General features: G+C 37.3%; 2 protein-coding genes across 2 annotated transcripts; one reads left to right on the top strand and one right to left on the bottom strand.

Moving 5' to 3' along the window:
• Positions 1-813: 813 nt before the first annotated feature.
• glud1a (glutamate dehydrogenase 1a) lies at positions 814-19084 on the top strand. The gene is made up of 13 exons (XM_053502010.1): positions 814-1342; positions 5327-5407; positions 5483-5538; positions 6627-6690; positions 7927-8021; positions 12962-13141; positions 14147-14284; positions 14445-14582; positions 14746-14826; positions 15474-15597; positions 16835-16926; positions 17331-17393; positions 18099-19084. Exons 1-13 carry the CDS (start codon positions 946-948, stop codon positions 18216-18218), a joined length of 1629 nt encoding a protein of 542 aa, XP_053357985.1. The 5' UTR covers positions 814-945; the 3' UTR covers positions 18219-19084.
• A 133-nt stretch (positions 19085-19217) lies between these two features.
• Positions 19218-20856, bottom strand: zgc:193505 (uncharacterized protein LOC559113 homolog). The gene is made up of 3 exons (XM_053502011.1): positions 20727-20856; positions 20110-20382; positions 19218-19787 (listed from the first exon to the last, which is right to left on the bottom strand). Exons 1-3 carry the CDS (start codon positions 20767-20769, stop codon positions 19747-19749), a joined length of 357 nt encoding a protein of 118 aa, XP_053357986.1. The 5' UTR covers positions 20770-20856; the 3' UTR covers positions 19218-19746.
• Positions 20857-21065: the final 209 nt, after the last annotated feature.

Below are 21065 nucleotides of genomic sequence, written 5' to 3' on the forward strand. Positions count from 1 at the left end.
ATTGGTTTCCATATTGCCTGCCTGCAGTGTGCGTATATATATATATATATATATATATATATATATATATATATATATATATATATTACACATATACACTACCGCTTAAAAGTTTGGCATCACTTTCTAACTCCATGGTCGTTCCTGAATTTTATTTCATTCTACATACACATCCAAAATATGCAATAACCTCCTCTGAACAGTTGATATTGTAATATATCTGCTACTAACGATCTAATTCATAACGTCTCTAATTTGAGGTGCGGTTAATTGTTGATATTTTTGAGGCTGGTAACTCTAAATGAACTTTTCCTCTGCAGCAGAGGTAAGTTTTGGTCTTGCCTTGCTGGGAAGGTGTTTATGAGAGCCAGTCTCATAGTGGCATGGTGCTTGATGGGTTTTGCAAATGCCCTTGACAATACTGCGCCTCTTGTTCCTTGGTATCCAGGCTCCTTACAACCACATCCAGGATAAGCGGTATGGACAGTGGATGGATGATCACACAGCAGACTGTACTAATGATAAGATTTTTTTTTGTAAAATAATAAATATCATTCCAGAGAAAGAAAGCATGGAAAGTTGGAAGCTTGTAGAGCCCAGTGTGAAATTGTGTCAGTTTATCAAAATTACATGAAACTCTATAAAAGCATAATTTTACTACAATTTGTATGATTTAAAAAAAAAAAAAAAAATTTTTTTTTTGTCCCTTAGAATAACTCTTGAGCTATTTTGTTGACATGAGCTCCCAGAGAGCACCTCCCAGCGTGAGGTGGGGATTCAGCTCGCTTTGCTGTTTTAAGCAAATCAATTACCAACCCTGACTTTAGATGGAGTTTGGCACTTCAGTGTAGATCACACAGGCCAAACAGGGACATCTCCCCCTACCACTCAGTCGCTCTTTTATTTTCGGTTAATCAAACTTTCCCCCCCGTGCTAGGTTTAGAAATGTACCGGTACCTAGGAGAGCTCCTTACCCGGGCTGGAGGCAGCGCTCTGGCCTCGGGACTCGGCGATGCCACCCTGCCGGCCTCGGCGTCTCTCATGCGGCTGCGGCACTACAGCGAGGCCGCGGGGAAAGAAGACGACCCGAACTTCTTCCGCATGGTGGAGGGCTTCTTCGACCGCGGCGCCGCTATCGTCGAGGACAAACTCGTGGAGGACTTAAAGACAAGAGAGACGCCCGAGCAGAAGAGGCACCGAGTCCGAGGAATCCTGAAAATCATCAAGCCATGCAATCACGTCCTGGCCGTGAATTTCCCCCTGAAGAGGGATAACGGCGAGTGGGAGATGATCGAGGGCTACCGAGCCCAGCACAGCCAGCACAGGACCCCGTGCAAGGGAGGTAAGTACGCGGGATGACAGTGCACAGGGGCGGGTTAGCGCCGGCTAAACACGAATAGCTAGCTAGCTACTGGAGCTAATATGGAGCTCAGCGCTGAGTTAGCATGTGAAGTCAAGCTTGAACGAAATGGGAATGTTTTATTGCACTACGGCTTTCTAATATCATGTCATGTCGTGTCGTACCAGGGTTTTTTTGTACATATTAGCTAACTAAATATAAACTTAACTCAACAAACGGACTCAGATTATAGCAAGGCTTCCTGTCTCACCATGTTTTATTAATGCTGCTTATTAGAAGTAATTTACAGTGAATAACTGCAGAGGAGAAAGGACAAGAAAAGCAGAGCCAGACGTCAGTATTAGTGGAAATAGGTGAAGTAAAAAGTGAACATATGTGTGTATATTAGAAACTTCAATGACCTCTGAGTTAAAAGCTTTAATTTCCTGAAGACATGAATGAAAGTGAACTTCAGATGGCTACAATTTACAAAGCACTTTCTGATACAAATGTTACCATTGATGTCCCTGAACAATTAGATGCTCTTTGAGTTTGGGTTAGTTAATATTATTGTTTTTGCAGTTTTTATTTATTTTTTAATATAAATTGAAAAGAAGAATTTATGTCTACTTAGAAATGAGTTGTCCAAAAACTGAAAAGTGAATGAGACTTAAGCATGATTGATTGATTGAAGCCTGGGCAAAGAAACATAAATTCAGATAAAGGTGATACTGTAACTCCGAGCAGTCACACCAGGCCCCATGGCTTGTCCCTTCACTGGGCTGTTTTGAATTATTATTAGTCATTGTTGTATCAACGAGTATGGAAAGTTAAATATAAGGGTTGTTTTTTTGGCATCGTAATGATACAGTCATGTCATATGTATTTAGACAATGACTTTTTTCTGTAAATGTTCCTCTGTACAATCAAGATGTGATTGAAATATAAACTTTCAGGTTTAATTTAAGGGATTTAAACAAAACGTATTTCAAATCTCCGTGACCGTTTTGGAATTACAGCTTTTTTCCCCTAGCCTTCCATCTTAACAGGCTCGAAAGTCATTGACAACTGCTAACCAGTTTTATGGAATAATTTCAAGATAAATTAAGGAGTCTAGAGTAATAACTAATGATTTTGCATTGGGTACATGTTCATGGGAACTCTTAATATTCATTTCAATTTAGTTTTATTTATATAGTTCTTGTAACAATGTCATTGTCACAAATGCTGATGGAAGTGAGTAAGGCCATCATTAGGCGGAAAAAAATGACCTATTAGAGAGAGAGAAAGAGAGAGCGCAGGAGTTTTAGGTGTGGCCAAATGAACAATTTTGTAATTTCTTAAAAAGGTGTGCTCTGCAACATCAAAAGGCCTTTAAGACTAAAGAAGACTGCCAGAGTTGATTTTTTACTGTACTCCTTGTTTTTGCAAGAATTTTAAAACTGTATTTATAATTGTTAATTTGTTGAATTACTTTTGGGAATTACAATTAAGGGATTATGTAAAGTGATACAATGAGTGTGATTTCTAAAGAGTTTATGCAGTAACAGGATGTTGGGTATGAGCACACCGTAAGTGAAAGTTTCATTCTGAACCTTTCCATAAGACAAAAGGTTTAGGTGGCACGCAACAATTTTGAGATACAGTATAGCAGTTATAAGCTTTAAGGAAGTTCAGAACTTTTTAACCCCTTAAGTGAAATTACAACATGCAGTAATTATGCTGTAAATCACAGAAGGGTTGGTTTATCTGTATTTGTGCTGCACAATTAATATAATTATTGAGGTCCAGTTGTGAAAGAGGGTTTTCAGAAACTAATAAACACATGAGATTAGAAAGTATAAGTTCCCTTTATGGACCTACCTCCGCTGTTGCCTTTTGGTTTATATAAATACTAAATTGTTAATTTAATAGCTGAATATTGTAGTTTACATCCTAATTTAAATTTTTGGGTGCAAATTGCGCAGCCCTTACCTGGATCATGTACCTCCAGTGGGTAAAACAGAGCCTGGCTCCGGGAAACTGATCAGTAGGTTGGGGGTTCAAGCTGTTGGGCTTTTGAGCAAGACCCTTAACTCTTTCTGTTCCGGACAACCTGGAACAACTACATCATCACCACATCAGACAGACGTCGTGGTGAAATAGTTTAACAGCAGGAATAAATATGATTTGAACTGACAATACTTCCTACAAAAGGATGATGGACTCTGGCACATATGTCTGTTATAACCTAATCATAAAGAGAGAAGACTCGAACATCCTGAGATGTTGGAGCTCTTACATTGACTGTGATTTTATAATTCACAGAATTCTTTATCTCTGACTGCAGGCTATTATGCTGTTGCACTGTCTTTGCAGAGATGTGTTGTTTTTTAAAAGCCGTGAACAAATGTTGCCACAGTTTTAAACTGGTCCTTCAGGAATTCTGCCTTTGTTGTTGGGTAAAAAAACGTTTGTTCAGCAGCAAGACCTAGATGATTATTTCTGCCTACGTATACACTTTTTTTTATCTGCTCTTGTAATTGTGGTAATTATTCATCTTGACTCCTTAGTGGATTGATTTATTTATTCATTTTTGTAATACTAACATGTTCATGTTATCCAGCCTTTCTGTTTTCTGCAAAACAGCCCAGTGGAATCATATTATGCAGCTGATAAATATTTTGTGGAGTATTTCCAAAAGTTTAACTTTAGGTACAAAGGCTGTTGTTAACTTGGCATTAATGGTCATGTGCCCGGCTTCGCTTGGCTAACCTCGGATGACCGGAAGACTACTTCCTGTGGTCTAGTACACATTAACTGCTTTCAGTTTGCCAAACCTCAATTTAGCTTTTTTGTGCCCAGATTGACACTATTGTGAAATATGATATGTCTTTGCAGGGTTTTTTAAATATATATATTTCGAGAGGCATTTTTCTTCTCTGAGTTGAATTGTAATGTCGGGGTTTGGAGTGTTAAGGCCAGTGGTTGCTCTTGCAGCAAAAATGGGAGCAAGAATGCCTGCCATGTAATTACAGAATGTAAAGTGTTGATAGTATTGATTAGTCCATGCTTAGTTGCTGTTCAGCATTCTTTACCTGCTGTGCTTGGCTTTGTTCTGTTGCAATCTTACTTTAAGTTTTTTTGACCTATCAGCTGAAAATGATTTGTTAACACCCGTCTTCTTTTTTAACGTTGCTATAGTTCTAGTGTTGAATGATTACTATAGCATGAAATATTAGTCATCAGTTGTTATGTAATTCCTTGCTCTTACCTATTAGTTAGCATCAAGGATCTTAAATGTAAAACCAAATACATAAAAAAATATATATATAATAAAAAAAGGAAATAACCATCCTTATAGAAAAACTTCGACAAACATTTTTAGCTGAAAGGAAGTCTGGGGTATTTACTCTTTTCTTTTTTTCCAAAGCCACTCCCAAGTTCAGACCTTCCCTGTTTTTTCTCCTCTTTCTGCAGAGCGGAGGGAGTGAGTCATCACACCAACAGTTTCTCTGACTGCTTTACCCCAAATCCTCTTCATTGACTGAAGTTCTTTTTAAACCGGTTTAGGTCTTTATTTAAGAACCATATGAAAAATAGTATCTAAAATACTTTTCAAACCATGGTTTGATTTTTGTTTATTGATCTGTTTGTTTCGCACATGGAAAGTTATAGACTTTTTGTTCGGAGTGTGCTAAAGTCAGTCGTCTTTTCCTGTATGACTAATTACATAACCACAGAGGCAGGGTGTTTGTAAGGGTCAGAATGGAATTTCAGGACGCCACCCTTTGTTTTCCAGTATGAAAATTTCTTCTTTGTTATGTTTAAAACGAACTGAGAAATAAAGCAAGAATTTTACATATGTCTCCATCAAACCTTGCTAGAAAGCAGTTAGTAGAGCAAGAAAGTCTATGGATATTTTAATGATTGGTGCTTACTTAAATATACAACATGCAAACAAGTCAGTCACTTATTTATCATTTTTGCATGTGCATTTGCTCGCAGGTATTCGTTACAGCACAGAGGTGTCTGTTGATGAAGTGAAAGCTTTGGCTTCGCTGATGACGTACAAATGTGCTGTTGTTGGTGAGTGTTTTTCATTATATCTGTATAAAATCATCCAGATGTAGAAACCGTTCCAATAAACTGTCCTGCCCACAGATGTACCTTTTGGAGGAGCAAAAGCTGGGTTGAAGATCAACACCAAGAATTATTCTGTGAGTATTTAGAATCCAGCTGGTTTCAAATTTCAAATTGAATGAAATGTTAAAGACGTTATGTGCAATTTTAGAGCCCCATGCTGGCTGCTTTCCCCTTTTTCGAACCCTGTTCACACCTCCACTTAAGTGGGAAAAAAACTACAAGAAGCTCTTACTGTATGATCTCCATTTTAAATGGATCAGAGTTTATTTCTTCTCCACAAAAAAAATAAGCAAAATGATGAAACTAAACATAATCAAAAAAACACTAAAATCTATGTTTAGAATTTTTAAAAAATCTTATATACAGTAAATATTGTTAGTAGTAATGTAATATACAGGTTATTATCAGGCCTCGAAAAACAAATATGAAGAGTGGACAGACATTTTTTCCCACAGGTTTCACGTTCAAGGCTTGGCAGTTTATTCACTTTTTACTTACCAGTACAGTATGTACATATAATTGATACCATTAACCCAACGCCACAAGGTGCCACTTAATATTATGGCTTTAATTTGGTTCCTTGTTCAGAAAAAAACAATTACAAGTTAAGTTAGTTAAGACTGTGCTGACATCAGAGATACCTTCCACTCATGCTAATTAAATCTCTCTCGAAACAAATCAGCATATCATTTATTGTATGTTTTTATTCAGATAACAACTCATTTTTATATATATATTTTTTGTACTGTAGAAGTCCTTACATGATATTTTACTTACAGAACCCTTAACGTACAGTAAAACCTTGAATTGTGGGTACCTTAAACCTTAGTCTGCGAGTGTTTAGCAAAGTACATTTTAATGGATTTAAACTTGATAAACGAGTGAGGTCTTGCACTACGAGCAGTGTGTGCTGCACACACATATTTATGTGCTATCTCCCAAATGTTACGTGATCACAACTGAGCCAGTGGTTCTTCTCTCTCGCGCTGCGGGATTGTAGGTAATCGTTTCCCATGCCAGGTCTCATTGCGCATGCATCACCTGCATAGTCAACATCTAATAACAAATGTTAAAGCTACACTATGCTTTATATTGTAAAGAATCTTATCCTGATGAACACTTACGGTACTTACACATATTTTTTTGTTCCGTTTTCTCACAGGACAATGAGCTGGAGAAGATCACAAGGCGGTTCACCATCGAGCTGGCTAAGAAGGGATTTATTGGTGAGCATTTGAACAGGATGATGTTAAAGTCACAGAACTTCTTACTGAAGTACCAGCTCATCTCTCTCTCTCTCTCTCCATTTATTTCTCCCTTACCTCTGCAGTTAGAGCAACATCCCCATACGTTAGCCTGATAACTACTGCCTAAAAAAAATAATTAAATAAAATAAACACATTGGTGATTATTGAGGCTGGTAACTAAATGAACTTCTCCTCTGCAGCAGAGGTATGTTTTGTTTTTGTTTTTCTGGGATGGTCTTCATCAGAGTTTCATCAGGGTGCCAGATGGGTTTTGCTCATGCACTTGATTAAAGTCTTCTTGCAAGAACTATTTCAGAACAGCTGACTGATAAAGACTTACTTACAGTACATGCTTCCATATGTGTTATTTTATAGTTTTAAAATCCAGTATTGTTTTAAAATGTAAAAAAAAAAATCGAAACAGAAAACATTGAATTTGAAGGTGTGTCCAAACTATTAACTGGTACTGTATAATCAATTAGTACGTTTTTGTCAGAACTACCAATACATCTGTCGAATTTCCATGCCCCCCCACCAACACTGTACAACAATTAGCCTTAATTCTGTAGCAAAAAAAATTAGTGAACATTTAGTCAGTAAAGCATGAGGTTTGCTGTTCTACCAGGTTGCTGTTATACCACAACAATTTGCCAATGATTATAATAATTAACCTTTTAACCATTTCTAGTTACATTTAATGTTGTGGAACGTCCGCGGAACAAGACGGTGCGTGTAATCCTGTTTAAATAATAACGGCTAACCGTTCTCTAACCAACATTTCTTTATATGTCTCCTCTGCTAAATTGTAAAAGACTCTTTTTAGAGCAGTATACAGTATGTCAAGAAAGAATGGTGGAATGTTTGTAGGATTTATGTAGAATTATTGTTTTAACCAGCAGGTGAACTGATTAAATTGTTTGGGCGGGGGGTATTTATTATACGTTTTTTATTTATTATTGTGGCTCGTGCACCCTGCAAGTCTATGTAATTGAGTTGTTACTATCAAAGTGCTAATGTATTACATTTGTGTTAAGATAATAACCTTTGCACTATCTGAGATGTTACAGAAAATCAACAGTAGTAGCTTTTGACAATGTGCAACACAGATATTAAATCTGTATCTGTCCAGATCAATCCATGTGAAAATACAGTGTGCTTTTCCTTAGTCCAATTCTGGTGACATTTTTTTAAAAACCTGTCCTGCTTTTGTCTCAGGGCCAGGCATTGATGTCCCTGCTCCTGACATGAGCACCGGCGAGAGGGAAATGTCCTGGATTGCCGACACGTACGCCAACACTATGGGTCACCATGTGAGTTAACAGTCCTGCTAAATAAATTGTAAGATATTTAAAGAGAGTTATATTATCAGTATTGCTGATAATGTCCCCATATCAGCTGTTTATACTTTACATATGCCATAGGTTAACATTAACACATAAGCGCTAATCTGTGTCTCGTGTTTGTATATTTATTCAGTTCTCTTTTTTGTCCAACTGGTAATTGTCCTACTGCAGCGCTTACCAGTGCCAACTCTTATTCATTTAAAAGCCTTTTGTTCTTCTGCGACACTGTTTATAGTAATGATTGTGAACACTCCTTATGTCTCTTTATGTACCTTTGCCAATTCTAGTATTAGAGAAGTAGAGACAGTATTTAAAAATGTTTCTGTCTTTGGCTCGACTTATTGAGAGGATTCCAGATAACAGTCATTGTAGAAATGCACAAGTCAGCATACACACTGCATGTCTTTGGACTGTGGGAGGACCTGACCAGACCAGAAAGTCAAACTCCTAACCCTGAACGTGCAAAGTGACACAATTAGTATTTTGGAAATGGGATTGCTGTAGAATGTGGATGAACATGTTCCTTTGTAATGTAAAATATCCCTTTTTAGTTCAACACCACAAATGACCTACTAACCATCACGAAATAAAATGCAGGTGCTCTGCGTTTGCAAATCAGGGCACACTAGAATGAGTTATCATGCAAAAATATGCCAAAAGTATAGTCTATTTTCTTTATTGGAGGCTCAGGTAGAAAACTGTAAAACGATTAATTCCTGAGATATTAAGCAACTGCAGTCACATATCATCAGAGAACACCTGTCTGCATCAGTCAAGTCCAGAACTGTCTATGGTAAAGTGGAGCTTGAAATTTTAAAATACAGTAGAACCTCGGATTACGAGCATAATTCGTTCCGGAAGTGGGCTCGTATTCCAAAACACTCGTAAACCAAATTAAATTTTCCCATAAGAAATAATGAAACCTTAAATATTCGTTCTACAGAATCCATTGTGTGCGTTTTCCAAACAACCCCCAAAAAATTTCATGTTGAGTTGAGCTCACGACATACATAAGGAAAGTTGTTTAGCTCAATGAGATTTAGTATTGTACCAAGTTTCACATGCATACATGCAAGTGTGTATGAGCTATACTGCAAAATCTCCTGTGCAGGACTCGCAAACATCCTCATAGCAGCAGATTGCTGTGCTAATTTTCATGAGTTTTTGAGCATGTTAAGGCTTGGATAATTGAAGAAAATTATCAAAGAACATTATAAGAACAAGATGGACTACACACATTGACATTAGCATTATTAAAAACATCATCATTAACACAGCGATGGTGATGACGTCATAGTCATGTAGTCGTCGTGCAGATGTCATAGTGTTTGGGCCATAATTATTATTGTTTGAATCGAAACAGGATTACACTGAAAAAATTTTGAGAAACATATAAAATCCTCTCACCAAAAGGGCTGAAGTTAGCAACTTTTTTAGGGAAGCAAGATTGGTCTATTTTATGTTGCATAAACGTGAGAAATAGTTTTACTCACTCAACGTCTTTACCACTATATCCTGTATTCAGTGCTGCGGGGGCCTGTACCCTACCCCGTAAAACTTAGGGCATGAGGCAGGGTGCATCCTGGACAGGATATATGCATAACAAAAAAAAAGAAAAATTATAATAAAATCAGCATCAATACTGTGTTTTGGACAAATGTGCATACATAGCTTTTCATCCTAATAAATAAATACACATACACACAAACATAAAACATACCTATGGATATCCGGACTAGTGAAAGCACTATCTATAGCAAATAGTGCAAGCAATGGTTCTTTTAATCCAAGGGATATTTAAAGTAGATTTTTTTAATCATTAAATGCACTTCTTGCTGTTGGTGATGGCACTTTTACTATTTTCACACAACTCTGTGAACCTTCTTTCTTCATAGAGTAAATGGGAAGTGTGTCTTTGGTGATATGAAACAACTACCACAACAAATTTCAACTTAGGGTATAAACACTGACTTTACAGTTCTCTTATTCACTCACTTACTCATCGTCTATACAGTATATCACTTTATCCTGTATATGGATTACAGGGGGCCTGGAGCCTTTCCCAGACAGGGGACACCATCGCAGGGTGCACACGCAAACACATACCCGCATGTTCATTTACAGACCAGGGGCAATTTGGGACGCCGATTAGCCTAATTTGCATGTCCGTGAAAGGAAACCCACCTAGCATGAGGAGAACATGCACACTCCATGCACACAGACCTGAGGCGGGAATCGAACCCGGATCCTGAAGGTGCAAAGGGACAGTGCTAACCACTTAGGGAATAAAGACTCAGGAGGCAGGTCTGAGAGGGAGCAGCGGAAAGTCAACCGGATACAAGTGTGGCATAATTATTGCTGTTGTTTTCAATAGTACAGTAAGGATATATCCAGCAGTCTTGGAGTATTCTTGTCCCTGTAATTCTTATTCTTACAAACCTTTTCCAGAGCAAAATGAGTGTCTTTAGGATCTGGGTGTGTGCGATAATTCAGTCAATCATATATATTTTTTTCTCAGCTGTTATGTTAGGCTTTTCACTGAGGTGTTCACCATACTGATTTTGGAGATAGGCTCCTGCCATGTAACTGAATTAAGGCATGAATTAGGATTGATCATGTAAATAACCAATCAGATTTTGGTGTATCATTAGTGGGAGTATTCTTTCTCTAGATGGGTGGTGTGTCAGTACACCCGCACCAGAAATGTCCAGATTATTCCATATGTAAAAAAAAAAAGTGTCTTATTATTTATTTAGTTATTTTACTGCAATGGGAATGGCAATCATCAGGGAACACCCGATACAATGATATCGCGATACCTAGGTGACGAATTGATTTGTATAGCGCTTCTATTAGTATCACAGTTTTATAAATATTTATAAATAACATTATTTTTTAAAAATAAAATTCTAAACAAACTTCGCAATTAATTCATTCCTACCACACAGCATGCTGTTCTTCCTGCCAGTGTGTGATGAGTTCTGTGAGCACCACCTGTAGGATTATAGAGGAATTGCAACATTTTACCATTTAAATAAAAAAGTATTATTTATTTATGAGACTGTTGTGGGTGAAATTCTCAGAAGATCAACAAATTTTTAACATCCAATGGCATCCTATGGAAGGACATGTATGATCGGATCATTGCACTCTTCATTTAGAAGGAAAGAATGGATTTTAGTTTCAAGGAAACAGCATCTTTGTATTCGGTTTGTTTTTATTTTTGTTGGTTGTTTCATGTAACTAGTGTTCTACTGTTTTTCAGTGCAAATATGGTTAGCACATGACACATTCTTCCCTGCTGTTCAGATCCTTAAGAGCTTGCGACAGATATCCATGACTTTCAACCGGACTAGACATTTTCCTTTATACATATTGTATAAATATACATATTCTTTCTCCTTCATCACAGAGTCTACTGTAAATATCTTACATGTCATGTTTTTTTTGGAAGGAGCTCACTGTTTTGGAGTTCACTAAAAACCAAGGTGTGAAAGGCAAGCATCACTACTGATAATCAGTAAGGGTTATATGACATAATCTGCATGTAACCAATTGGCCTTATCATTTTACATAAAGCAGCAGCATAGCTGAGGGATCACGCTGGATGCTTCATGCAGTGTAATGTAGTCAGGGTCAATACCCCTCCACAGGATTTTAATGATGTCGATTGGCCAATCTGTTTTTCACTCTAACTTAATTCAGTTTTATTTGTGTTGCTTTTTTATAAGTAGACTGAGAGAAAAGGAAGGAAGAAAACCGGAGAGGACTCAGGGTCAGAAAAGATCCCAATTATTCAAATAAAAAACCCTACAGCATTGTTTTAATCCATTTCTACTCATTGCTTTTACCATAATTGGGTATTTTTTTTGTGCTGCAACAGAAACCTTGTTTTTTGTCTTTGGTATTCAGCCCAGTTTGTGCCAACATAGATATATTCACTAGATACTGTATGAACACACAGCATCAGACTCCAGGGAATCTTTTAGGGAAGTACCCTCTCTCTCTCTCTCTCTCTCTCTCTCTCTCCTTATCTCTCTCAAACATACTTTATCATAAAGAATCTCCCATTTTGGGTTTCTCTAGTGAAAAATACGCCATTTTCCTTTTGGTTTCAGCATAGCCTCGATCAATCCTCTATCTTATTTAATTCATAAAAGTATCGTCAACAATGCTTTTCAGGAAAACTGAAAACAGGAAACATCCTGTTGGATGCCCGACCTGTGAAATATTTCAGATAGTCGATAGGGCTGAACGTGTCGATGTTACATGGTTTAGTGACTGTTGTGGAACAGTTAAAATGCATGTTTTTAAAACCTACTGTGCAGTCTTAAAGAGGGGTGTTTAAAGCATTGCAACACAAACCTATGAAGATTTTGGGCGACTAAAGTTTTTAAGAATAATTTTTCAAGGTGAAATAGCTGTTTTCTAAGTGCTGTCGTATTTTTATTCATGTTTGTTGTATATTTAAAAAAATGTGCGTAGGTTTCACTGAAGGACATTTCGCAGGTCTTTACCTTCAAATCGGTGGAACACAATTGGCACAGCACCTATAGAAAAAGCCTTTTTTTGCGAATAGGCTAGCTCGCTTTCAGGTTGTGGTCTGGGGTTAAGTCTGATTTCTGTGCCACTGTCGCATTGCACAGGAAGTGAAAATGATAAAATGAGTATCATCACACAAAAAAACAACACAAATGATTCTAAACCACTGTGACTAGCATGTGATTATGATTCAGAGCATCTGCACTGAATTGGGCAATTTGGCTTTGGGCAATTTGGAGTGTCTGATGTTCTGCATGTGTTTTGCAAATGTCTTACTATCACATCAAAGCTTTGTATCTTGCCTTTTGTATCACATCTCTCTTTTTTTTCTTTCTTTTTTCTTATTTTGGGACGTGATCATCCAGGACATCAATGCTCATGCGTGTGTGACAGGGAAGCCCATTAGCCAGGGGGGCATCCACGGGCGAATTTCAGCCACCGGGCGAGGAGTTTACCATGGCATTGAGAACTTTGTCAATGAAGCTGCCTACATGAGTCAGCTAGGTTTGACTCCCGGAGTTGCAGACAAGACCTTCGTTATTCAGGTACCGTATGAGCCTGCATGGCATAAACTCGTGGCTCTTTCCTCATCTCTACATCCTGTTTACTTGTGCACATTTCACTGGGAATATTACATTAAATCTTGGACACTGTTTACATGAGGTCATAATAAATATATTTACATACAGTATTTGCACAATAAGTATTATTATTTTATTTTTGGTCCCATATTTTACTATTTCTGTAAAATATTAGCACAGAAAGTGAATGCCTATAATGCATAATAATTAATTGATAGTAATGCATTGATTTAGTCCTCAAACTATTTTTCACTTCCCGGAATGCACCATTTTAGTGTCTATGTAAATGAGCTACTGCGGAGCCGCACCCATCACAGAACAGCAGAGCCGAGGAACAAGCCGAGGGAGAGTCCCTTCCTATATGAGGTCACACTGGGGGAAATCTAACTGGCTTTTTTGACCCTGGCCGATTACAAAAGGACAAAAAATTGGAGAAAGTTTCGTTGTTTGTACGTACATGTGTGCATCTGCGTGGAGACACATTTTATAGGTCTTTTTTAAGGGTTCTAAGATCACTTTAAAATCTTTTGAAAAGTTTTACATAAAATCTTTAATCGTTTCTTTAAAGAAAAAAACAAAGGATAATTTAAGGTGAAAAAAAAAAAGAATGGAATCTTTAGGCATTTATCCACAAGGGGGCGTTATTGAATTATGTTGATGTTCCAAAATCTTTAATTTTCATTTTCTCTGGTTGTATAACTGTCAGATTGTTTTTTTTTTGTTTTGTTTTGTTTTTTTTGCCAGTTAATCAAGGACTAAAAATTGCACACATTGATTCTGAAATAGGGACAGTGTTGTCTGACATTATTTATGAATCACTGTGTATTTTTGTTTCTGCTTTAACATGCCTGTTTTAGCTTCTCATATAATAAATGAACATTTGATGAACAGAAGCCAGTGTATTAGAGCATGTAAACCATAAACATTTTTGTTTGTTAATGTGTTATGCTGTTTGTGTTTCTGTTTTAGGGCTTCGGTAATGTGGGCCTGCACTCCATGCGTTACCTGCATCGCTATGGGGCGAAGTGTATCGGCGTGGCAGAGTGGGATGGAAGCATCTGGAACCCTAATGGCATTGACCCCAAGGAGCTGGAAGACTACAAGCTGGTGAGTCTAAACAAGGGGAATTAGGGAAACTAAAGATGGGCAAGGGATAAGGGCATCTGCCAAATGCCATAGAATGTATACATGTAAATTACCTTAATCATCACACACGTGGTGCTAATAAAAGTTTTCAGCATATTAACATTTTCCTGTCTGTCTTCAGGCAAACGGTTCAATTGTCGGCTTTCCCAAGGCCACACCCTACGAAGGCAGCATCTTGGAGGCTGAATGCGACATTTTGATTCCTGCTGCTAGTGAAATGCAACTCACCAAGAAGAATGCCCACAAGATCAAGGCCAAGGTCAGAGGTCAATGCACTGTAGCTCTGCTGGTAGTTTAGTGTTGTATGCTGGCTCGACGTCATTAAAGTGTTTGAATTGTACAGCTACGATGTTAGGAGCTAATTAATTACACGAACAGTGCGATATAGATAACTGAAGTGTCCGCTATTGTTGTTGTTGTAGATCATTGCTGAGGGAGCCAACGGCCCCACCACCCCTGAGGCTGATAAGATATTCCTTGAAAGGAATATCATGGTGATTCCTGTAAGTCTGGTGTTCATTTTATTAAAAATGTATTATATTAAAAGAATGTTAAGCATACTTATTTAATTTTGATTCTGTTCATCACGAGCATCTACATTCACTGGATTAAGTGTATAGGGTGAGATTATGCTGTCTACACTCCTAATTCTATGAGCAGGGTCGATCTTGGTAATTGTTTGGTTTAAAATTGCTACAATACCGTCAATCCAAGGTCAAGAGTCAAGACGAATGATCTGCTTTCACTCAAATCTGTTTCACGTCCGTGCAAAATGATCCTGCTCGGGTACGGGTTTGCCGTGCACATGCACAATGCTGGACTGAAAATCACGCCGCTAAATTCATCCTGCTGATTTTTCAAACGTGATCTCATTTGTCTAGGCCTTTCAGTTTCCAGGCATGAGAAGTGCTAATTTGCATGTAAACTGGCTGAATTTGTACGGGGGTAAAAAATACAGTAAATGTGCAAGGGTACCGTAGGTGGAATGTTTCATGAAATGCTTGCGAAATGATGTGATCAACAGGACGATTCACTCGAATGAGGCCCCGAATTTTCTGTAACACCCCCAAAAGAGGGCTTAAATATTCTGTGATAATTGTCTGTAGGGGCCTCTTTCGAGTGAATCACCCTAAACTGTTGTGTTGCATAGGACATGTATCTGAACGCAGGTGGTGTGACTGTCTCCTACTTTGAGTGGCTGAAGAACCTGAACCATGTCAGCTACGGCCGACTGACTTTCAAATATGAGAGAGACTCCAACTACCACCTTCTCTGTAAGTCCAGTGCTGATTAATGTGTGTTACGTTATTCAGGACATAATCCTAAAAAAAAACAAAAAACACTGAATGTTACCCAAATTTAATCAAATTTATCCATCCATCCATCCATCTATTAAAGCTGTATCCTATATGTTCAGAAGAGCTGGCAGACTGACCATCACCCTAACAACACACACATGCCAGATCATTTCCAGGAAGAATGGGCAGATATGAGTTTCCTTCATTTTGACATCTTTGTGCTACAATAAAATATAAAGTGCCCCAGTACAGTCATTGACCAGCTCTTGAAGAGCTATTACTGATGGTGCTGGGAACAAGTAGTGCAGTTCTAAAAGCTCAGTCTTTATATTTTAGCTTGTCAAACGTCAGTCTCTATGAAATTGTTGGGTATTTTTGAGGTGAGAAGATTTTTGCTACCGGTGTTGTTCATGGCTGAGTCACTTTTTCTTAGTACGCCTAAAATAAGTCTACTTGAATCGGAATAGGTAATGATGGGTTGTATAAGGAAAAAACACATCTATGAACATAATAAACATGTGACGTGATGGTTTAAAATGGCTTGACACAAATCAAAGGATTTTTTTTCTTTAACAGCAAAATCACAAATAATCCTGGTATCATTTAGATTATTATGGAAGCTGTAAACAGGTGTTCACTCGGTTGCAAAAGCTTGTCATTTTCTGGAGGAAGTGTAACAGTACTGTAGTGAACTGAAGGCTGAAGGCTTCTTCCGAAACTTACATTTACAGCATTCGGCTGATGCCCTTATCCAGGGCTACTTACATTTTTATCTCATTATACATCTGAGCAGATGCTCAATGGCTCCAACAGTGGTGGTTGTGGGTTTTAAACCTGGGACCTTCCGAGCCATAGTCCAACGCCTTAACTACTGAGTTACCCCTGACCCACTTACTTACTGACTTAACTGGAGACGCCTTTTATGTTATGCCATATCATTTTATATATTTATATATATATATATATATATATATATATATATATATATATATATATAAAATTATATTATGCAAAAGTAATTAAATGGACATTAAACAAGTGCATTAATATAAACCTGATCCGTATGAATTGACTTTCAAATAATCTATTAAAGTTCTAGTTATTTATCTAATAGGTTTTGTTTTTTATCTTTTTGTCTGGTTTGAGTTGATGAATGAACTACAATAATGTTTTGATTGACGGACTAACATTTGATTGAAATGCTCCACTGCAGTGTCGGTGCAGGAGAGTATGGAGAGGAAGTTTGGAAAGCATGGTGGCGCCATCCCTGTCATCCCAACCTCTGAATTTCAGGCCAGGATTGCTGTGAGTGTACAAACACACTTTTTTTCTCTTCTGAGAATATGAATATAATGAATATCCAGTGTACTTGGATAAAGTGCATCTACAGTGTATATAAACTATGCACAGCCTTTATAGTGCATGATTATATTCTCTGTGTCAGTTTGATTGCAGGAGGATTAAAAATGATTCATAATGTTAATAAATGAAAATATGTTTGAATATAAAAGAAAGTGAGGATAATATGCTGATTAACAATAAATATTAATACTGATGAGAGGGCAAAGTCAACGTTTAGTTGAGTCAAAAGGAAAATGATTATACTGAATATTACATATAAAATAATAGAAAATCCATATTGAGAATTCATGTCTTTTATAAAAAATTAAAATGATCACCTATAACTTTTGCCTGTTGTCTGGTTCCAGGGAGCGTCTGAGAAGGACATTGTGCACTCTGGACTGGCCTACACCATGGAGCGCTCTGCCAGGGTCAGCACTTTATTAATGCATGCTTTTTGTTTCTAATCTCAAACGTTTATAACTCAAAAATGGTTTCAGAAATCTTCTTTTTTTTTTTTGGAGCTGAACATTTTTATATGTGTTTTTTTTTTTTTTTTTTTTTTGGTGTGCACAATTGAGGGAGAGTGAGTGAGGATGATACAGAGGTAGTTTTTTCGCTGACTCACTCTCTCGGCCTGTATTTTAATAGGGGAGTGTTTGGGGCCTTTAAAAATGAATGAAACATTCTTCCCCAGAGGTACAGTAATCTTACCTCATAGCATGCTGGAGACCCACTTGAACGTTTTGATGTTAGTTTTTGAGCATGCAAAATTCTGAGAGTTACGTCTGAATTTCGGGAAAATCGTTTGTTTCCTTATTTTTGTTGTTACTTTTCTAGTCATTGCCGGTAATAACAGTATCCACTAATAAAAGTTGTGGTTGCACAAATATTTCCACCGTTTACTTTATAATCTTTAAATTACTTTTGTTACTTCATCAAATTCAAAGTTTGTTCTCTCAAAGAGTTTTTCCATGTCATTTTAGCTGCTTGGTGGGTCTGTTTTTTCTATAGGAAATTTACTAAAATGTTGCACAAAAAAATGTATTTGTTGATATGTTTTGTTTAACTGAGGAGTGGAGATGTGCCCCAGCTGAATATGTAATATTCCATGTTGTCTTTTTTTATTCCCCCAGCAAATTATGCGCACAGCCAATAAGTACAACCTGGGGCTGGATCTGCGGACAGCGGCTTACGTCAACGCCATCGAGAAAGTCTTTAAAGTGTACAACGAGGCTGGCCTCACTTTCACATAGACACCTGCCTGGATCTGTCTGCATGTCCGTCCATCCATCTACGCAGACACACTACATCTTCACTGCCTCCTCCCCAGCCATTATTCTTCAGTTTACATTTAGCATATTCATATATACTGTTTGTATGTATTGTGTATGGCATGTGTACTGTACCATATGGCAAGTTTTTTCTTCCATCACAGCCTTTATCCGCTCCATAGCATCGTCATTCTTCCAACACATCGTCATTTCCATCTCCTCTGAGAGTAATATCTTAATCCTAAACTGTCTAAGAATGATGGTATTTATACTGTATAATGGACAGTATGGTAATCTATGTGATATCATGTTCAGGGAAGGTTAAACTCCATCTCCACAACACGTCATATGCAAGGATCCGTCCAGCCTTAATATTTCACAGCAGTCTATAAAACACAAGCACCTTTTTTAAAAGGACTTTTTCTCTAAAAACCAAAGGTCAATACTGAAGGCAATGCATGGACAATGATCTCAGGCTTTTATATTTTAACAAATTGCACAGATGCATATTTATCTGTTCTTGTACTCGGCTTATGCTTTTATTATTAAAAATATCTATTATGGTATTTTTCCTAATTATGCAATATATTAGGCTCTAATATGTCTAATATAAAATTGTTAATATCTGTCGCCCATTGCTTTCAAGGTGAATGATATGAACCATGTCTTAATGGTAAAAAACAACAACAACAATGTATCATCTAGTATGTATACAAAAGTGATTTTGATTTGGGAACAAATGGTTTATTGTCTTAAACATGTAAAGCAGTAAATATGAAGCGACTTTGAATCTGTATGGGAGGAGAATTTATATGGCTTTGTTTAAGATAAAATATATCGAAAATGTATACACATTTGTCATAGTTTTTTTTTCTTTTACTTACACATGTAGTGAACGGAAAGTGCTTACCCTAATAGCTTTGAACTATTGCTTTTTAACATATGTTCAATATGACAGTAAACGTCAGTGTTTCAGTGTGTGGACTTTGGGTTAAACAGACATCTACAACCAAGTTTTTTTTTATTCAAATAATTTTATTTTCATTACAATATATAGTTATCCATGCAAATAAATTGGATGCTCCTTATTCAAACAGAAGAGCTTTCAGAATGTTAGCTTATAAACAGCTAAGCTCTGAGTGGGGTTTTGCATCAAAGGCCAAAAGAGGGAAAAAAACAGCTTACGTTAAAATACCCGATAATTTGATAGAGTTTTTGTAATAGTGCACACGTGACTGTTTCAATGTCAAAATATTTATAAATTATTTAGTATAAAAATGTTATTTATAGAATTACACCAAACAATTATACTGTATCTACTATTACTGGTTGACATTTGTTGATGGATATGAATTGGCTGAATTGTAGCATCTTAATTTGCCATTTCATACGCACAACAGCTTTTCAAGCCTTTCCGGTTGTCTTCGTTCTATCCAGCTCCGCTCAGCAGAAATTCAACAACTGCAGTATTATTTTGGTGATATTTTTAGAAACATCTGGCTCTTTCGTCTTAAAACGAAAGCTCGTCGATTGCCGAGTTGAAATCCTGGTCTGGAAAACAAAATAATATGGACATTTGTATTACAATGTAGCTCTTCATAAGCAACATCATCATCATTATTAAGTGCAAAACATCTGGCCTGACTTTCAGGGTTATGCAGTATTTCTTCTACAGATCTTAAAACCTCACTTCTTTTTCAGATCTGTTTAAGATTAAATTATTTATCTACCTGTCTGTTTTGAAAACAATTAAAAAATTAAAGCAAGTATAAAACATATTTAATTTGGCAACTTCGCATAGTCTATCACTGAGAATGTACTGTTGCGTCATCACAATGTTAAATGTATTGTTAAAGGAATTAAGGCGACATACTTTCTGTTCCACCTCCGGCAGCTTGTACTGAAACTCCTGCACCTCCTGCCCCTCCTGCGGCCGCTGCACCTCCTGCACCTGCTCCAGGGTTCTCGCCCTGGGATGTTGAAAGCAGACCTCCAAACAGTCCTCCTTTTTTATCTTTGCCGCCGTTACCCGAGTCCCCGGCAGAGGGAAAAAGGCCTCCAATCCCTCCTGACTTGCTTGGTGTTTTTGAGTCTGCTCCTCCACCGCCTACAAATAAGGATTTCGCCTTCTTTTTGGCAGCCAAAGCTGTGGTGGGAAAGCACATAACATTATTATAGTTTGTGTTAAAATAATTCAATAGAATGATTGTAAAAGGAAGGATTGACCTGGTGGAGTCTCAAAACTTTATACTGCCCTACTGTAGTTAATAAAGGTTTTAGAAAAGCAAAAAAAATCCAAGCATAAGCAAAGTTTTTTGTGGTTCAAGCTTTTTCAGTTCAGGTTTCCCAGCTTTACAGTATATGCTTAAAACATTCAACACTCTACGCTTTGCAGTTACGAGAATAAAACATAGCAGCAATTCCAAAAAAGAAAAACAGAAATGAATAAAAACAGGAAGTATATAGATACTGTATTTTAAATCCACTCACCTGCTTTGTCAACTGCAGCATCGACAAAGTGATTTAAAGACATGTTTACAGCAATGAAGTCCTCAGCAGCACAATGAATGTGTTTCCCAGTGTATGTGAATGTGTGTGTGTAAGAGATACCAGGTTAGGGCGGATGCTTATTAAGGGGTGCACTTACATTCTCTTACACCCAGAAACTGAAAGGCCATTGGCTGATTTGCTGAGTGTGGAATGAAAACAGGATGAAAGATATAATCTTGCTCGACTGGTTTCACTGGTTTACTGCTGGCTCACTCTCAAACTATTTCATGTGCCCTTTGTTTAAAGGCAGGATGATTTAGACTGGAACTAATCACTCCG

The sequence above is a fragment of the Clarias gariepinus genome, chromosome 8 (assembly GCF_024256425.1).
Source record: "Clarias gariepinus isolate MV-2021 ecotype Netherlands chromosome 8, CGAR_prim_01v2, whole genome shotgun sequence".
Taxonomy (NCBI): domain Eukaryota; kingdom Metazoa; phylum Chordata; class Actinopteri; order Siluriformes; family Clariidae; genus Clarias; species Clarias gariepinus.